The sequence below is a fragment of the Chenopodium album genome, chromosome 6 (genome assembly GCF_948465745.1).
Source record: "Chenopodium album chromosome 6, dcCheAlbu1.1, whole genome shotgun sequence".
Taxonomy (NCBI): domain Eukaryota; kingdom Viridiplantae; phylum Streptophyta; class Magnoliopsida; order Caryophyllales; family Amaranthaceae; genus Chenopodium; species Chenopodium album.
The window spans coordinates 17,362,835-17,380,852 of record NC_137839.1 but is presented as its reverse complement, the minus strand read 5'-3'; the positions used below and the strand labels follow the sequence as shown (position 1 = coordinate 17,380,852).

General features: G+C 32.6%; 1 protein-coding gene across 2 annotated transcripts; it reads left to right on the top strand.

Moving 5' to 3' along the window:
• The first annotated feature begins 7,640 nt into the window (after positions 1 to 7,640).
• Positions 7,641 to 10,973, top strand: LOC145634680 (putative phospholipase A2 homolog 1). 2 transcript variants are annotated; one of them, XM_081686082.1, is made up of 4 exons: positions 7,641 to 7,887; positions 8,036 to 8,069; positions 8,179 to 8,298; positions 10,437 to 10,973. In XM_081686082.1, the coding sequence occupies exons 1-4, from the start codon at positions 7,777 to 7,779 to the stop codon at positions 10,613 to 10,615; spliced, it is 444 nt and encodes a 147-aa protein (XP_081542208.1). In that variant the 5' UTR covers positions 7,641 to 7,776; the 3' UTR covers positions 10,616 to 10,973. The 2 variants fall into 2 exon arrangements, with proteins under 2 accessions (XP_081542208.1, XP_081542207.1); XM_081686081.1 differs by having other exon boundaries at positions 7,643 to 7,887; positions 8,036 to 8,075; positions 10,437 to 10,966.
• Positions 10,974 to 18,018: the final 7,045 nt, after the last annotated feature.

The window sequence follows — 18,018 nt, the reverse complement described above, 5'->3', positions numbered from 1 at the left end:
TTTTTTGTATTTGGGTGTATTTTGTTTTGGTCCTTTTTCTGGCGTGATGTTATGATATTTTACTTGTTTGAATAAGTTCAATTTGGGAGTTGACTTGGTGGCTTATTTTGTAAACCTTAATGGAGAACCCCGTAGATGAAAATAAGGGTAGTGACTCTAGTGAGTGTGAGGAAATCAGCAACTAACACACAAAAAAAGAGAGCAAACTCGTGCTTGGCTCTCGTTTGCACCAAGCAAAAAATAATAAAAATAAATAAATAAAAGCAAAGAAGGCTTATAGAAGTGCAACCACTCTCATATTTTTTCAGGACAACTTTCAGAAAATTATTTGTTATTATCGAAAATTCCACCGTTGAATCATGTTGAATTTTACTAGCTTGTTCCAAAAGTTAAGAGCTTCATTCTAGACGGTCTTTTTTTTTTTTTTTGGTGAGCACATATTGTCTTATTGAGCTCTAGTCTGGTTAGAATTGCTATTGGACAAACCTGCTATTTTTGAGTGAATTCTACACCTTTGTTCTCTATTTTTTTCTTTAGGAAAAATTGAAAAGAATAATCCCATCTTTCGCTCATCTGCTCAAAATAATTCCACCTTTGCGAATTTCAGAAATAATCCCACCTTTGTACCTTATATTCTCAAAATGAACCTTTTTACCTTCAACCTGCAAAATAGGTTTGGTTTTTTTTTTTTTTTTAATTTCTTTTTTATTTTCCTCTAATCCCTCTTCCTCACCTCACCCCCTCATGGCTCCATCCATGTCAACCACCATAACCACCTCCATACCACCACCTGACCTCCTCCGATCCCAAAATTCTAATTCCTATCCCCACCCCCTTTTACCACAGACCTCCACCCACACCACCACGGCACCACTTGACCTCCACCCAAACAATCTTCTCTCCTCCCCCTTCCCTCCCTGGTTCCCCACCACGGCTACGAGCTCGTCACGACACCACTCTATCACATTACCCTGCCTAGCTCCCTGCTCAGTGCTCACCTCCCTGCCGCTTCCCCTTTTGATGCGTACTCCACCAACCCCCGTCATCATTTTAATTAATGGAACATTCAAGCAAAGAAGATTATTGCAGCTTTTGCCCAACATTCTAACACACAAAACCCAGAATTATTCAATTACAAACTTAAATTAAACAATAAAAACCTCACTTTTTTCAAATACCCAAAAAAAATTTCACATCTACCCTATTTCACAATCAACAAAAATAAATTAAATGTAGGGGTAATAAATTAACCATGAACAACAATAATTATCAAGTTAAGGGCAAGATGCGGGTGGTCGTTCAGGTGGTGGGCTTGGTTTAGACCGGCGGGGTGGGGCTGGGGCAAGGACGGTGGTAGTTGTTCAGGCAAGGGCGGCTCAAGGGTTGGGGAAGAAGAGAGAGAAGGTGTTTTGTGGGGGTAAGGTTGGGAGTTCGAGGTGAGATATGGTGGGTGTAATGGTAGTACGGAGGTTTGGTGGTGGTGGTCATGGGGATTTTCCATTGAAGGAGTGGGGGAGGTGGGAGGTTTGAAGGAGAGATTTAAAAAATAAAAAGAATAAAAAAAAAAAAAATACCTGGTTGTTTCAGCGGTGGCGGGCCGCTTCAGTCCAGGGATGAAGGGGGTGGTCGGGCTGGGAGCTGAGTTTTTTTTATTTTTTATTGCTTTGTTTATTTTTTTTTCAAATTATTTTAAAATAGGACCAATTAGAAGGTGACAAGTGTCAAGTCACCTTCTAAAACAGGTTACTAATTTTATAAACCGGTAAAAGGCTCATTTTGAGAAGATAGGGTATAAAGGTGGGATTATTTATGGAATACGCAAAGGTGGGATTATTTTGAGCAGATGGGCAAAAGGTGGGATTATTCTTTTCAATTTTTCCTTTTTTTTTATCACTTATAGTTAGGTGATTGTTGGTGGGTTGTGATTCCTTTTGTAGATTGATTTGGAGTTCTTTTCCTACCATATCAATAAGAGAAGCATAGAGTGGACTTCTCAAACGATCAATGGTTTTTATTCTTCATATCGAAGTGGTTTTTCACGTATAATTTGTATGTGTTGTTTGCTATTATTTCTTCCTATTATTGCTGGTTTAATTTTGTTAGTGTACTGTTGCTGGTTTTATTTTGGTAATATGGTTGTGTGACAATTTGGGTTAGTTGGATTGAATTATTGGTTGATTGTCTTGTGTATGACATTGCAGTGTTGTGACATGACGCCTTTCCTATCTCTTCATATTTATCATTGAACTAGTTATTGGCCCGGGTGATGCCCCGGTGTATTATAAATTTAGTAATTTAATGAAACTATACTATGGCCTTGTTTGACACCTAGAGCTCAAATAGTGTGTGTGTGTGTGTTTTTAAAGATGAGATCTTAAGTACGTAGTTAGTTATCTTAAGTACGTAGTTAGTTGTTTGTGTGAGCTAGTTGGTTTGACTATAATTTTTTTTTTGCTTAATATAGAACAAATAATAAATCAAATATTTATAATTTTGATGTCAATATATACTACTTCGTATTAATTATTGCTCGTACTCTATAACTACAATTTTATGAATTAATGCACAAAAAATGGAGTGATGATTAATTTCTTACAAATTATATTATTGTGCAATTACGAAGGATTTCAAGGGGAATTTAAATTGGGGGTTACACATATATGAAAAACCTTTCAATCAAATTATATTATTGTGCAATTATTAAAAATAAATTTAAATAGAGTAGTGGTTATACATATGAAAAGTTTTTCAATCAATTAACATTAATACTTGGAGGTTAAACCAATGAAGAGTTTTTCAAGAACACTAAATATTACACTTCGATTATGTGGCAATCTTGGAATATGATGTAGTGCAATAAAACGTAAAAATGACACATGGCGTTACAACACTCCTTACCTTGGGTTTTAATAATAATATAGATATCTTTATCCTTGTAGTTTAAAAATGTATGAAAATTTCTATTTGGAAAGTACATATTAATACAAATTTAAGTACCTATAATTTTTAAAAGGATCTTGCTAACGAACACCATTGAAGCATTAGATAACCCAATCAAACAAATCCAAAAATAGTATTAGGAATGCATGTCAAATCACGCATCAATCGGTGTAATTAATGTTATATTTCAAGTTAATATTTCTACTTTTAATTTTCTTATCCAACGGATCCGGGACGTTCGTTAGATTTTGCCTTTTCTAAAATAGTCAATTTCACTACATAAAATTCCTTATAAAAATACCTTAAATTATGCTCAGTCACTTCACCTTATTTTTTGTTGAACTGAAATTCTTTTTGCTCAACTTAAATTATTTTTATCTAATAAATTACTTTTTCTAAACTGAAATTATTTTACTAATTTTCTATTATATTTCTTCTTTTAAAAGAATTGAATTTTATTGAATAGAATTTATCTCTATTGAACTAAACTTATTTTTATTGAATTGAATTTTTTTTTACTAAACTGAAATTATTTTTTTACTTAATAAAGGACATAATTTTTTTTTTAAGGTAAAGTGAACATGGCCTAAGAATGATTTATAAAAAATTATAGTAATTATTATTTTTTTTGTAATGTAATAAAAAAAGAAAAGAATTAGGGCCCCCTCACGAGGGCAATCCTAAAGCATATGAGGTGAGAATTAAGTACAAAGCAAAAAAGGTACATAAAGAAATATTCATTTTATCGGTGACAAGATGTCCAACATTTGCAATCCAATATGCTACTCTATTTGCTTCTCTGAGACATGCCAAATTTCCCAATGGGGGAATCCGCGAAGTAGGATCTTGAAAGTTGCTATGTTGTGATCAATCTGCCACGAGGTCGACCAAATACCATTCACTACGCTAACAACTAGGGGTTTCCCCCCTCAATTTGAAGATTTTCTATTCCTTGTCGAAGGGCGTGAATGATTCCCTTGTGGAGACCAAAAACTTTAGCTACAAAGACTTTGGTAGTTCCAAGGTTGAAAGCTTGTGTTGTAATAGGTACAGAGGTGGACCTTTTGTGAGGCTTATAGGTGAAAAAATTTTGAGTTGACCATTTTTTTTTTTGTATAAATATTTGCTAAACTTAAACTAAGCTATCAAAGAGGAGAAGAATAGAAGATACGTGACAACACTAAGCTTTAATAAGGACATAAAAAATTATTTTGTATTTTATAAATCAATTTGAATGTGCATATTTAAAATATAAATTTCTTAGAGTTTTAATTGATGATTTCTAATTATTAAAAGGCCTACAGTCTACAAGTCTTACTTTGGCAAGCTAGATAATGATATTGTGACATTGTGTTTCTCATTTTTTATAGTATGACAAATGTTATTTACACAACTCTACTCCGTAAGATTTACACTCATGAACTAAGATCGAACTATAACCATTAATATGAAATTTCATCATAAACAGATTGACATTAACTTGATAGGTGCTCCCTCTGTTTTTTTTATTTGCATCACTTGGGATTGCACGGAACTTTAGGAGAGTAATATACTATTGTGAGTGGGTAAATAAATTATTATTGTGAAAGTAATATGGGAACCATGAAAGAAAAAATATTTAAGAGGGGATAAATATTTTTTATTATTTAAGTGGAGACCATGAAGAGAGAGAAATGATAAAAAATTTAATGAGATTTGAAGTAAGAGAGAAATGATAAAATATAGTATAAAGTTTCCAAATATAAAAGTGATGCATTTAAAAAAAAAAAAACACCCATAAAAGGGAATTAATGCAAATAAAAAAGCGAAGGGAGTAGTTAAAAGCACTCATTGAATTAATATATAAGTGATATACTAAAGACAATTAAAGACACGAATTTGATAATCAAAAACCATTCTAATAACATCATTAACTTCTTCTTTTTTTATATATTTATTAAATTCTTGTAATTGGGTGTCCGTAGTGTCCATTCTCAAATTAATTTAAAATTGTGGACAATTTTATGTCAATAATTTAAGTTGAGTCATGTTTTATATCAATTAGTGTAATTTTGTCATTTGTTTGATTCTGGTTATGGAATTTATATAGTTACATACTTATATTAATACTATATAAATTTGGCCCCGGATAGAAAGAGTTTCAAGATCCGCCACTGAATAGGTATACAGTCACTGTCTCTAATGATGACTCCTACTGGTGCTGAAATTATTTTTTACCGAACCGTCAAACTTGAGTTTGAATGAAAGAGTTGAGGGGAGGAGCCCCCCGTGAAACTAATTGTGTGTTGGGGTGGTTTGGGTGAGGAAGATGATGGGTTTGGGATCTCTGTATTGGAGACCCCGAGCTTAAAGAGATATCTATGAGAATGTGATAATTCCACTTTTTGAACGCAAATTGCGCTTGTGGAAGGTTATAGGGATGTCAAAAGTCATATTCTTGAAAATATTAGACTTATGTTCTTTCCGGCTACTCCATAAAAGGAAGATAAACTTTTGGAGGTAGGAGTTATTTTTTTTATAGCATAGATAACGTTGTTATTAAGTCTGTGGGTGAAAGTGCACCAGACAACTAGCTTTGGTTAAAGTGTGGTTCCAAATTTCTTTGGCCCTAGCTATCACAAGTAAGAAATAAGTGATCATGAGATTCCGGATAGACAGAACAAAAGGTGCAATGATCGAAGGGAATAATCTTTCTTTTATAAAGGTGTCTCTAATTTCAAGACTATTATGTATTATTTTCCATAAGAAGATTTGGAGTTTAGGCAAGATATCTAGTTTTCATATCCAACGTTGTAGCCATTTTACAGCATTTGGCTCTAAATCATGTGTTATCCATGTAGCCAACTATACTGAAAAATTCCCTCAAGGCGAAGGGCCCCATACCGGTGTGTCAATCATTTAAGAGCTAGGTTAAGGGATACCTATGATTTGTTATACAATATATTTTGATAATAAAGAACAAAGCTTATATTTATTCCAATGTGAATAGGGAAGAATAAAGTCTGCAACCCTTAAGTTATTGTTGACTTGGTGCCCTTGTAACTCCAAGATTTCTAGGTGACTCTTGTTTGTGACCCAGTTGTCTAGCCATTTACTAATTTTCCAGCGAATGCCTTTGCGTAAAATTTCCCTCTACGCGAGAATGGTTTTCCATTAATGTGAATCTTTAGGCTGAAATTGATAGTAAAAAAATGAGGAGCTATGGAATTATTTCTCTTTTATAAGTTTAACCCAAAGATTAGTAGGGTCTTGATAGGATCTTCCATCCTAACTTAGCTAAGAAAGCTTTATTTAAGGGAAGAGTTCGTCTTAAACCTATGCCGACGTGGTTCTTTGGTTTACAAACTTTATTCCATGCTATTAGAGGGGTACCATTTTTTTTTATATAGTTTTTGTTTTCTCAAAAAGAAATTTCTATGGAGGGAATCTAGATTTGCAACATCAGTGGGAAGGAGAGACGAAGAACAATTGTGGGACAGAGTGCCTTTTAAATTACTTTGCATTAAAATATTACGACCCGCTTTAGAGAGGTAATTTACTTCCTAAAAGCTTATTCGTTGTTGGGTGCTACGAGTATCAAGTACTCCATACTCTCTTAAAATCTTTTTTTTTTGGAAAATTGGAAACTAATAATCCCACCTTTTGTCATTTCTGTTCAAAACAATCCTACCTTTTCGAATTCCCAAAATAATCCCACCTTTGACCCCCATCTTCTCAAAATGAACCTTTTGCCGGTTTTTGAAATTGGTAACTTATTTTAGAAGGTGACTTGCCACGTGTCACCTTCTGATTGGTACAATTTTAATTTTTGCAAATTAAAAAAAAAAAACTCCCCACCACCGTCCACCACATTAGACACCACTTCACCACCCCACCTTTCGCCACCTCCCTTTCCCAGGTTCGTGGGTGAGAACGGAGTTTGTGGGTGATTGGGGTTTGTGGGCGGCGGTATTTTGGGGTGGTTTGGGTTTCGTGGGTGGTCGAGGTTTGTGGGAGATCGAGGTTCGTGGGTGGTTTGGGTTTCATAGGTTGGTCGGGATTTCGGGGTTGGTGGGTTGGTCGGGACTTCGGGGTTGGTTGGTTTCGTGGGTAAGATCGGCATTTCGGGGGTGGTTTGGGTTTTGTGGGTGGTCGGGATTCGCGGGTGGTGGGAGTTTGTGGTGGCCGGGGTTCGTGGGTTGGTCAGGATTTCGGGGTTGGTGGGTTTCGTGGGTGAGATCGGCATTTCGGGGGTGGTTTGGATTTCGTGGGTGGTCGGGATTCTTGGTGGTTGGAGTTCGTGGGCGGTGGTATTTTGTGGGCGGTACTTCGGGGGGGCTGGGGTGGTTGGTGTTAAGGGGGTTTTGTGGGTGGATGGCGGTGGTCGGGGTAAGGAGAGAGAAAGAAGGTGGTGGGGTTAGGTGGTGATGTGGTGGTGCTCATGGAAGGGTGGTGGTAGTTATGGTGGGTAGCTAAGGTGGGAGATGAGAGATTGAATTTTTTTTAAAAAAAAAAAAAAAAGTTAATATGTTAAATAAGTTGTGGGTTAAAAGGCTCTTCTTGAGAAAATGGGGGTCAAAGGTGGGATTATTTTGGGAATTCGAAAATGTGAGATTATTATTATTTTTTTTTTAATTGTGTGATAAGAGCTAAAATCAACCCCTCTATTAATTATTGCTATTTTATTTTAATGAAACCAAATACCACTTAGAAGCACAACTCCGTTGACCAAATACCAAGTGTGGATTGCAATTTCACACCTTCTTCTAGTCTTGTACAAAGTTGGTTTGGAAACAGACCCAATACTCGTTGGCTTACTTGGCTATTGGCGTATCGAAAACTAAGCCAAACGTGAAAATGCGGGAAAAAATACTCCATGAAAATGTCATATCTAAGCAAACATTCACTCTCTTCCTCCTTTTCTCTCTTCTCATCGTCGCCGCCGATTCCGCCGCTAACAATTCTAAGGTACCCCAGATTTCCATCCATTATTACGCGTCGATTGGTGTTATTAATGTTTAATTTTTATTCATAGTTAACAAGCCTTAAATATTCCGTATTCCATAATTTAAATTAGAATTTCAATTAATTTTTTTTGGTACGATTATTTTTGCAGATCCAATGTAGCAAAAGATGTATTGCTTTGAATTGTGATAGTATGCATCAAACCCACTTCTCAATTTGATTATATTTTAAAATCTTGACCACAAAATCTTTTATTTTTGGGCTAATTTTGTTATTGGGAAATTTGAAATATAGATGTTGGAATAAAGTATGGAAAATACTGCGGAGTAGGGTATAGTGGATGTCCAGGAGAAAAGCCTTGCGATGATGTTGATGCTTGCTGTCAAATTCATGACGATTGTGTTGACAAGCATGGTAATTCTTTCATGTTTTGATTTTCTTTCGCCATTAGTAGTTTTAAGTTTGTTGTTTGGATGATTTTGGTGGGATTTATCTGTTGAAATTTTACATGATTAAAAGGTAATTGCTTAATCAAATTGGCGTGATTAGGGTCTATTTTATTGGGTGGATTTCCATATTGTGGCAAAAAATAGTTGATGTAGCATTTGAATAGAACAAATAGATTTTCTTCTCAATAATGGTTAATTGAGGACACCTAGTTTAAATTATAATTAAGCTAAGTTCAAATTATGAAATTGGGTGAATAGAATATACCCCCTCCGTTCCTATATTACATTCCTATTTCTACAATTTATTCCTCACACAATAGAGAGAAGTAGGAATCTAATTTAGGGACGGAGGGAGTACCCTTTAAAAGGAATTGATGGAGTTATTTAAGGTGTGTAGTTTTACTATAGAGATTTGGGGTGAAGTTGGTGTGATGAAAAGAAGAAAATGTAGTTTTTGTGTGTGATCAATTACGGAGTACTAGATAGTTCTAGATAGTTAATACCATTGTAGATACATTTTACTCCAAAGCAGCGTACTTTCTTTCTAGACCTCGTGACATGGTGCTTTTTTTTTGACAAATTGTGCATTTTAACTAGTGAACAACAATGTAATTGTAGGGTTGCAAAATGATGTTTGTTCTCGCTTTGGAATAGATGCTTGGTTAAAGGACTAAATATGTTAAAAATGTGGTTGTGGGTGTGAACCATTTTTAAATCAACAAATGTGAAGTACGTTCATCTTATACTTATCCAAAATTTCTATACGTTTGTAGAATTATAAAATTGAAAAGATTAACTTTATGCCATTGAGAAATGAATATAATTGGACAATTAAGCTCATACAAGAGTGGATAAATTGGTAACATCTGCATGCCTCAAGTGAGAATGAATGGCCACGAAAAGCAGTAATGAATTATAACATGTAACAAGAACTCTCATGACTCTTTTCTCTTATGTTTAGTTAGCAACATGTGGACTTGTGGAGTAGTGTATATTGCAAAAGGTCAATATGGGACACTTTAAGAGTACATCGTTAGGGACACTGGAGTTGTATTGAAGTTGTGTTGAAATGAAGGAAATGCAAATTTTTTAGGTGTTGACTGTTAGCTGGCTTAGTTCTAGAGAGTATAGTAGCATTGGTGTAGCAAACTTTTACTTTAAAGCAGTTATTACATTCTCGCTAGATCTCATGAGAGTCATGACATGGTGTAGGACTTTGGGGAATGTAATTTTATGTATGTCGACATGAGGCCAAAACAATCTTTTGAAATGACTTCATGATCAATCCACTGCATTTGTGATACATCATACTTATATGAATATAGATAAGAACAATGACCATCAAGAGTATCAACAGAACAAAATGAAGTTCAAATAATTGAATCCCAGTATCCCACAGCTAAAGGTCATTATTGTGTTCATAGAAATCCTATCTCTATGTTGCAAGGAGGAAATGTAAAAGTGTAAAACTTACTATATGGGGGGATGTGGAAACCCAATTATCAATCATTACAAAAAATGGTAACGCAAAAATAAAAACAATAAATCAATTATACTGTCCTTGAAATCTGAATTCATTTGTCCTCCATTAACATCTGTATTCATATTAAGAAGCTATCAGAGTTATTGAATCAGTTTATGTTCTATTAGCAATTATTAAAAAGAAAAAGTCATTGCACAGCTAAACATCTTTGAAGTTATATATCTTGTTGATTATTTAAAGAAGAGGTTTTCTGTGAATTAACTTGAATTATGTGTTTCCAAATCTATGAAATGAGAAATGTGAATTAAATCAATAACACTGTGCGTGATTTTTAAAGTATCTTGTTTATTTGCTCTCCAAGTTGTATAATTTTAGTCAAATTAGCCATTCAATTCTATCACCTTTAGTAAAACACTAGTTGTAGTCTAGTCCTTTATCTTCTTTTTACTGGTGTTTGGGGAAGCAGTGTGATCTTATTTGGTGAATAAGGGGGTTGGTTATAGTATCATCTTATTTTTCCCATGTCTTTACTACTCGTAGTCGGGGAGGGGAATGCGCGGGCTTGATGAGTGTAATAGTGGCTAGTAAGATTGCTAACAAGTAGTAATCAAAATTTTCAGGTATGACAAATATAAAATGCCATGAAAAGTTCAAGAGATGCATCAAGAAAGCGCAGAAATCTGGAAAGGCTGGTTTTTCGAAGGATTGCCCCTACGATGTTGTCGTGCACACCATGGTACAAGGAATGGATATGGCTATTCTAATGAGTCAATTTGCTTCTTCAAAGTTTGAGCTTTAGCCCTATTTTTGTTTTGACTTAAGAGCAAATTAAAGCCCTTAAAATTTATCTGCTGTAAAAAAACTGAAAATTTTGTGCTCACAGATAGTTTCGACCATTATGAAATTAGACACAGTAGACGTGATTGATGAAAGGTTATTCTTTGCCAAGACTTATCATTGGTGTAACAAAGCTTAATTCAGAGTATATGTTAATTAAGGTTACTGATCCATTATGTAAGGTATTAGTGTATCATACATTGATGTTTATGCTATGTAGTATGTGCTCTCAATTTGCTTCTTTTGTCTGCTTGGTATAGGAAATTCAGTGTCTCTGTAGAACTTCATTCTGCTGAGACTTTACATTGATGTTTATGCTATGTAGTATTGTACTGAAAAATGTTGATTGTTGTGGAGGCTCTTCTATACTCGCGTCTCATCTTTTCAGCCTTTTTTGTATTGGTATATTTTGATGCTTGTACTCCGATTTGTAATGTATAGACCACAAATTATGAGCAAATTTTTAACAGTTCGACCACATAAATGATATAAACGAAGTCTTTTACTTAGGCACAAGCTAATAATCTTCCAGACAAATTTTCCATTAAACAACTAACAATTGAAAGTAAAATGCTGGTTTTGATTGCAATGGTAGCCTTTTTCAATATAATAAGAAATTACTTACAATAGATATCATTGAAATATTACTTTTTTTTTTTTAAAATGATTTTCATGAACGGTCTATATGTTGAATTTTCTTGGTAAAGCTCTCATTAGGTTGCTAACTATCATAAAATTTCAAATTTCAGAAATCTGTAAATGAATAGATCCTGATTCCTGAGAGGACTTAGACATATTAGTGTAGCTACTGATAGAGTGATAGTTTAGCTTGGAAGTACATATAGACATAGTATTCCCTCAATTCTTTAGTATTTGTCACAGAACTTGTTCATAGTTTTTAACATGCGTAACGTTGAACAACAATATATACTACCTCCGTTAAATATTATGTGCAACTTTGGGGTATTATTTGTGATGTATAAAATATTTCAAAGTTGCACTAATTATGAATAATGCATATATATAAAATGCATATATATAATTATGAATAATGCATTTTCTGCGTAGCTGGCCACACCGTGTGGCCGACTTACACATATTAAAACACTGATCAGGTAACCCTTGACCGAGTAACTCCTAACCGACCGAGTAACTGTACCCCAGACTAAATAACCCATGACCTATCTAGTAACCATGATATTCTTTTAATTAATTAAATATAAAAGATTATCTTTTGATATTAGGAATTTTATCTAAATATATAATAAATTTTAGCACATAAATACAAAAAAAAAAAAAAAAAAAAAAAAAATTAGAAAATTCAAACAAATTGTGCATCGCACGGGCTTCGAGCCTGTTCACAGTTACTGAACTGAATTGATTGGAGCTGAACTAAACTGAACTAAATTGAACTGAGCTGAAATGATTATTTAATGAGAGAGGGAAATAAGGAGTTGAACTGAACCGAACTAATTGGAGCTGAACTGAACTGAAAATAAGTAAATGTGAACAGACCCTTCATCTAGTTTTTTATTAAATAAAAACCATTGATAAAATTTGTTTTTTTTTTGACAAAAAAATTATGATTTTATTTTAGATGATATAATATTTTAGTTATACTTCGTAAATTTAATAATTTATGAAAATAAAAATCTATCATAAAAAATATTAATATCATTAATATTTACTAAATAATTTTTAATTTTTTGTTATACCCGAATCCTCCAGAATTAGGGTGCCATAAAAATCTCCAAAAATTTTCACAATAAATGGGTATGTCAGTTATGCAGTAACTATTGAAATCTAAGTTTATAAAATAAGATTCATATTTATTAAATTCTTAGTTTATTGAAAGTTTGATTCTTAGTATTAGTATATATATCAACTAGTTTTGTACCCGTGCGATGCCCGGATTGTTTATGGAATTTTAAGATAAAATTATATTATAATCAATTTAATTGATTGAAAATAGAATTCTAAATTAACTTTTTATTTTCTTACAAAGTCTATCTATATTTATCCAACGTGGTACGACACTTGGCGAAAAGTTAAAATGCTATACGATGTTGTCTTGTGGCCTAAATATAAGTTTATTATTTGGTATTTTCTCGAAAATAAAACTCTAAATTAACCATCTTATTCTAAAATTCTATCCTAATTTGATTGAAAAAAGAATTTTTAACTAACTTTTTTATCTTATGAATCTATTTAAATCTATCCAAGGTGACGTGACACTTGGCGAAAAGTTAGAATGTCAAGTGTCGCTATTTCGTGACCTGGCTAAAAGTTTAGCTTTATATATTAGTTATATGATTTTACACTTTAACTAGACATAAGTCCATGCGATGCACGGTTCTAGTAAATCTTTTTACGGAGTATTAATTTAAGATTTTTTTATATGAAGATCATTCATTATATATTTGGATAAAATTCCTAATACCATAAGATAATTTTTTAAAAATTTTAACACTAAAGTTATCTTTCATAGGTTTATTTATTTTACGTGCCGCTTGAATTTAAAATCCCAAATCTTATTGTTTAATTTTGCTTAGGTGACAATCTAATTTTTTTAATAAAAAATAAATGACAAATTATTTTATTTATCTGTTAAAATAAGTCATTTGCAAATGCGTTTTTTTATATACTCGTTATGTTTCAAAATATTAGTCTTATCTAGAATCTTTTAACTATTAAAAAAATTAGGGGGAATCTTCTAATTTTCTCTCTACATAGTGATATGAGATTTAATTTTATTCGTTTCGATGAGTACATTATTAATATCTAATTTTTATAATATTTGTCAGGGAGAGATTAAAGATATTTACGATCAAATATTTACATCCATGCATATACGTAAAAAAGATAATTATTATTTTTTAAATAATTTAAAATTTAATTGTTCACTATTCGTTATTTTAACCTAGGTGACAAAATTCTTAAATCTTATTCGTCACTTTTTCTTAGGTGGCGAGTGAATTTTTTAATTCTAAAATAAATTATTAATCTAAAATTTCATTGGTCAAAATAATACCTTTTCTTATGTGGCGTGCCGAATACTCCTGAAAAATGCTTACTTTATATATATATATATATATATATATATATATATATATATATATATATATATATATATATATATATATATATATATATATATATATATATATATATATATATATATATATATATATATATATATATATATATATATATATATATATTAGATTAGATTAGTGAAAAACAGTCTTACAAAATTGTCAAATATAATAAAACTTATTTATTTTCTTCTAAATTACATATTCAATAAAATGAAGCTTGAATTATTATTATTATTATTATTATTATTATTATTATTATTATTATTATTATTATTATTATTATTATTATTATTATTTTGAGAGAAGCTTGAATTATTATTAAAGAACTAATTAGCTAAATATGTACTTTAAAAGTGTGCTTACAGTATATAAAAAAAAGGTTAGATTATATTTAATAATAAAAAGTATAATATGAAAAATGGTATTATTTTAACTAAAAAAACACTAGATTATTCACAAAAAAAAAAAAAAAAAAAAAAAAAAAAAACTAGAAGGTCCAAGTTTTTCAATTTTTCTAATTGATTGTTTTATTTTTATATTTTAAAAAGAAATTTCTTTATTAGTTGCCTAAAAGGGTCCAAGTTTTTTTTAACTAAGGGTCTAATTTTTTTGCACACATTTAATTAAATCTCACCGGAAAAACTATAATAGACCTCAAACACAAAGTTAAAAAAATTTAGACCCCAAATATAATATTTTCCAAAAAGTTGGACCCCTTTATGATTTTAACTCAGTAAATTTATATTGGGAGAATGAGAGTGTGCATGTTCGAGAAATCAACGTAGAAATATCATCACCATCACATAATTGTAATTCATGAGAGGGAGAAATCATGCATATAGCCCATTTAAAAAATAAAAAATAAAAAAATTAAGAATGCATGATTATGAAGGGATTATAATCAATAAGTGAGGAAATGGCAGTATAATTTGATCAGTCAACAATTAGTTGTTCAAAATTCTTCTTAATTAGTTGGTTTAAGCTAAAATTAAAAGTAATTATCCAATGATTACAATCATTATCTATCAAGCTATCCTCTAGACCTCTAGTCACGTGGGACTGTATCAGCAAAGCTGCGTGATTCACCTTACTTTAGTTTAATTTGTTTAAATTATAGATTAGATTACATTAATGTTAAATAAAATTAATGAACAATTAATCTTAAGATTAGTAAGGCAACTATATATATTTTTTATAATATGGTAGAAAGAGGTACTAGTGGCTTCCCTTAAAAAAAAAAGGTACTAGTGGCTTATTAAAATAGTACATAATTAAGCTAATAGAGTAACAGTACAGGTAATTAAGATATGTTATGTACTTCAAAGAGGGAACGTGCATGGTGGCCTGGATACGTACCAAATTCTAAAAACAACCTTTTTAACCAACAATGTTGTAAGTTGTTGGCACAACATGACACATAAGAGTACGATAGGAATCACTTTGAGATGGGTGAATAAGATTTTATGCCTTTTAATTAGGTTAATGATTCAAATGGTGAAAAATAGACGTACATCATCATCTAAAATTGGATGAGTGTTTGTTAATAGAACATTAAGAACATTCATCGATTAATGTTGTGGATGTGTTGACTATGCTAGTTATACTCGTAGCATATTCACAAGTGTATCGGCTCATTGATATCCATACTTATGAACACATTGTTTTAAAATCTACTATCAGACTAGCTTATTAGATTTTGCTATATATATCGGTAACATCATACCAAGGCTTAAATTATCAATGGATGAATTGGAGAATTCAAACATGACTGTTCTTATGACGCTTATTATTGAAACAAGCAATTTCGAGCTCAAAACTCGGCTCGAACTCTATAATTAACGTCAAACCAATTTTGAGAAATATTTTCAAGTTCGAAGAGATGCAAGTTGGAGTTTACATACAGTGAGATTAAATCAAACCAATTCAAGTCGAGCCATACATTTATTATATTTTCGTCGTAACTCATAAGTAGAACGAATACGGCGTAAGTACTTCATATCCGTTGACTTTTGCCTTTTGAGCATATTTACAAAGCTAAAATTACTAATAAAGCTAAAATGTGATAGTAACATGGACCACGATGCCTAATTTAGTGGGTTGATGCATGCTTGGGGTTGACTAGTTCTTACTAATTAAAACGACATCTTAATCATTTAGTTCTCCCAAAAATAAACTCACCATATTGGCTTGGTCATAATAATAATAATTAAGCTCATACCTAGCCAAAAACTATAGGGAACAATAATATTAACCCGATTATCTTTTCATTTTTAATAGAATTTTATGTCAAAAACAACCTAATAAAACTCAGATTTTGTGAGAAACTACATAATAAAAAAATATTGTAAGAACTACCTAATAAAAGATAATATGTTGTAAGAAATTACCTAACAAAATATAAAATGGTCTATAAAATACTACTTTTCCCGGAAATCCACCCTTGACCCACATCAAAACACCTCCAAAACCACTGCTTTCACCCCAAAACCAACACAACCTACTTGAAATTGCCTCCACCACCACCTCTAAGGCTCTAACCCCAACCAACATCCCAAATCATGAAACTACCTCACTAACTTAGAATATCCTCTAACCACTCCCGAAAATAACCTTACCACCTTGAAACTCAACCCTTGTGGTAGATTCGGGGGTGTTTTGAGGTGGGTCTACACCATAAAATTAGATTAACGTTGGAAATTAAGTCAAAAGGTAGTATCTTACAACATTTTGCTTTTTATTAGGTAATTTCTTACAATATTTTATTAGGTAATTTCTCACAAAATTTAGGTTTTATTAGGTAGTGTCTCATAAAAAGCTCTTTTTAATACTTGTAAAATTAATATCAAATATTTATCATTGAGATATAATTGAATAAGATATCACATCACTACCGTTCAAAAAAAAAAAAATATATATCACATCACTATATTTATCTAGTCATCTAGTATATAAATCACCAGCAAATAGAGGTGTCCACCGTGCGAGTCGTGCGAGCTGGGTTAGGGTTAGGTGGGTCGCGGGTTGGGGTTTCATGACACACGACACGACACACGTTAGGTAGGGTGGGCCGGGTCGTGGGTTGGGTCGGAGAAGTTGGACACACTAGGGTTAGGTTCGTGGGTTAGATGGGTCGTGGGTGGGTCGAGCTGGGTTCGTGGGTTAGACGGGTCGTGGGTGGGTCGAGGTGGGTTCGTGGGTTAGGGTGGGTCAAAGGGTGGGTCGAGGTGGGTTAGGGTGGGTCGAGGTGGGTTCATGGGTTAGGGTGGGTCAAAGGGTGGGTTTGGGTTGAGTTGGGTTAGTGTGTTAGGGTCGGGTGGGTTCGTGTGTTAGGGTCGGGTGGGTGAAACGGCTAAATGGGGTGTGTGATGTTTTAATTTTTACAAAATTAACAATTTGATGGCTTGCTCTTAATTAAGATGCCTACGTATCCTTATATCACAAAATAAGGAATCAAAGCCAACGTAGTTCTTATATTGTACTTATTTTGGAATTTGGGGGAGGAAGGGGGGCTTGGACCTATCTTTAGAAAATTAAAATTTAATTTTTCAATTAAATTCTAATTTTCGAAAAATAAGTTGCCTACGTATCCCGAAAGAATCAAAGCCCACGTAGTTCTTAGCGTACCTGATTAAGACTTTTCTAGCCACCCATGTTTGTTGCATCATCATCCCCGGAAGCTGCATCATTCGTTGACGACTCCAATATCATCACAGGATCATCTTCATCGTCTTCGTCTTGCTTTAAACCTTGAGTTCTTCTTTCAGCTTGATCCCAATCTTTCTTACAAACACAAATTTGAATGCTTTCCGGAGTTAAGCGAGATCTTTTTTCATCTAACACTCTTCTACCTGCACTAAAAGCAGACTCGGAAGCAACTGATGAAGCGGGAACTGCAAGTATATCTTTTGCAATTCTCGCTAATATAGGAAAACTTTTTTGATGTTCTTGCCACCATTTTATAATTTGAAAGCTGTTGTTGGTCTCATGTTGATATGACAAATAATCATTAATAGCAAGTGTTGAAGAAGATGATGATGAGAATGATGTAGATGCTTTGTGTTTTTTTTTCATAACTTTATCAAGAAAACCAAATCTAGAATCGGAAGTACTAGTATTAGTTGGTGTAGCTAAATCAAAACCATAAATAGATGCATAATGATCATAAAGGTCTCCCAAAACAGATTTGCATTTGTTAATATATTCACTAACATCATAATCGATTCCTAAACTTGTATAATAAAATTCTAAAAGATTTTCCAAACCTTCA

Excerpts from the sequence above, each read along its gene's own strand:
- LOC145634680 (XM_081686081.1), top strand. The coding sequence starts at position 7,777 with ATGCGGGAAAAAATACTCCATGAAAATGTCATATCTAAGCAAACATTC. Across the intron at positions 8,076-8,178 it reads TATTGCTTTGAATTGTGATA|ATGTTGGAATAAAGTATGGA; the intron begins GTATGCATCAAA and ends TTTGAAATATAG. Across the intron at positions 8,299-10,436 it reads CGATTGTGTTGACAAGCATG|GTATGACAAATATAAAATGC; the intron begins GTAATTCTTTCA and ends CAAAATTTTCAG.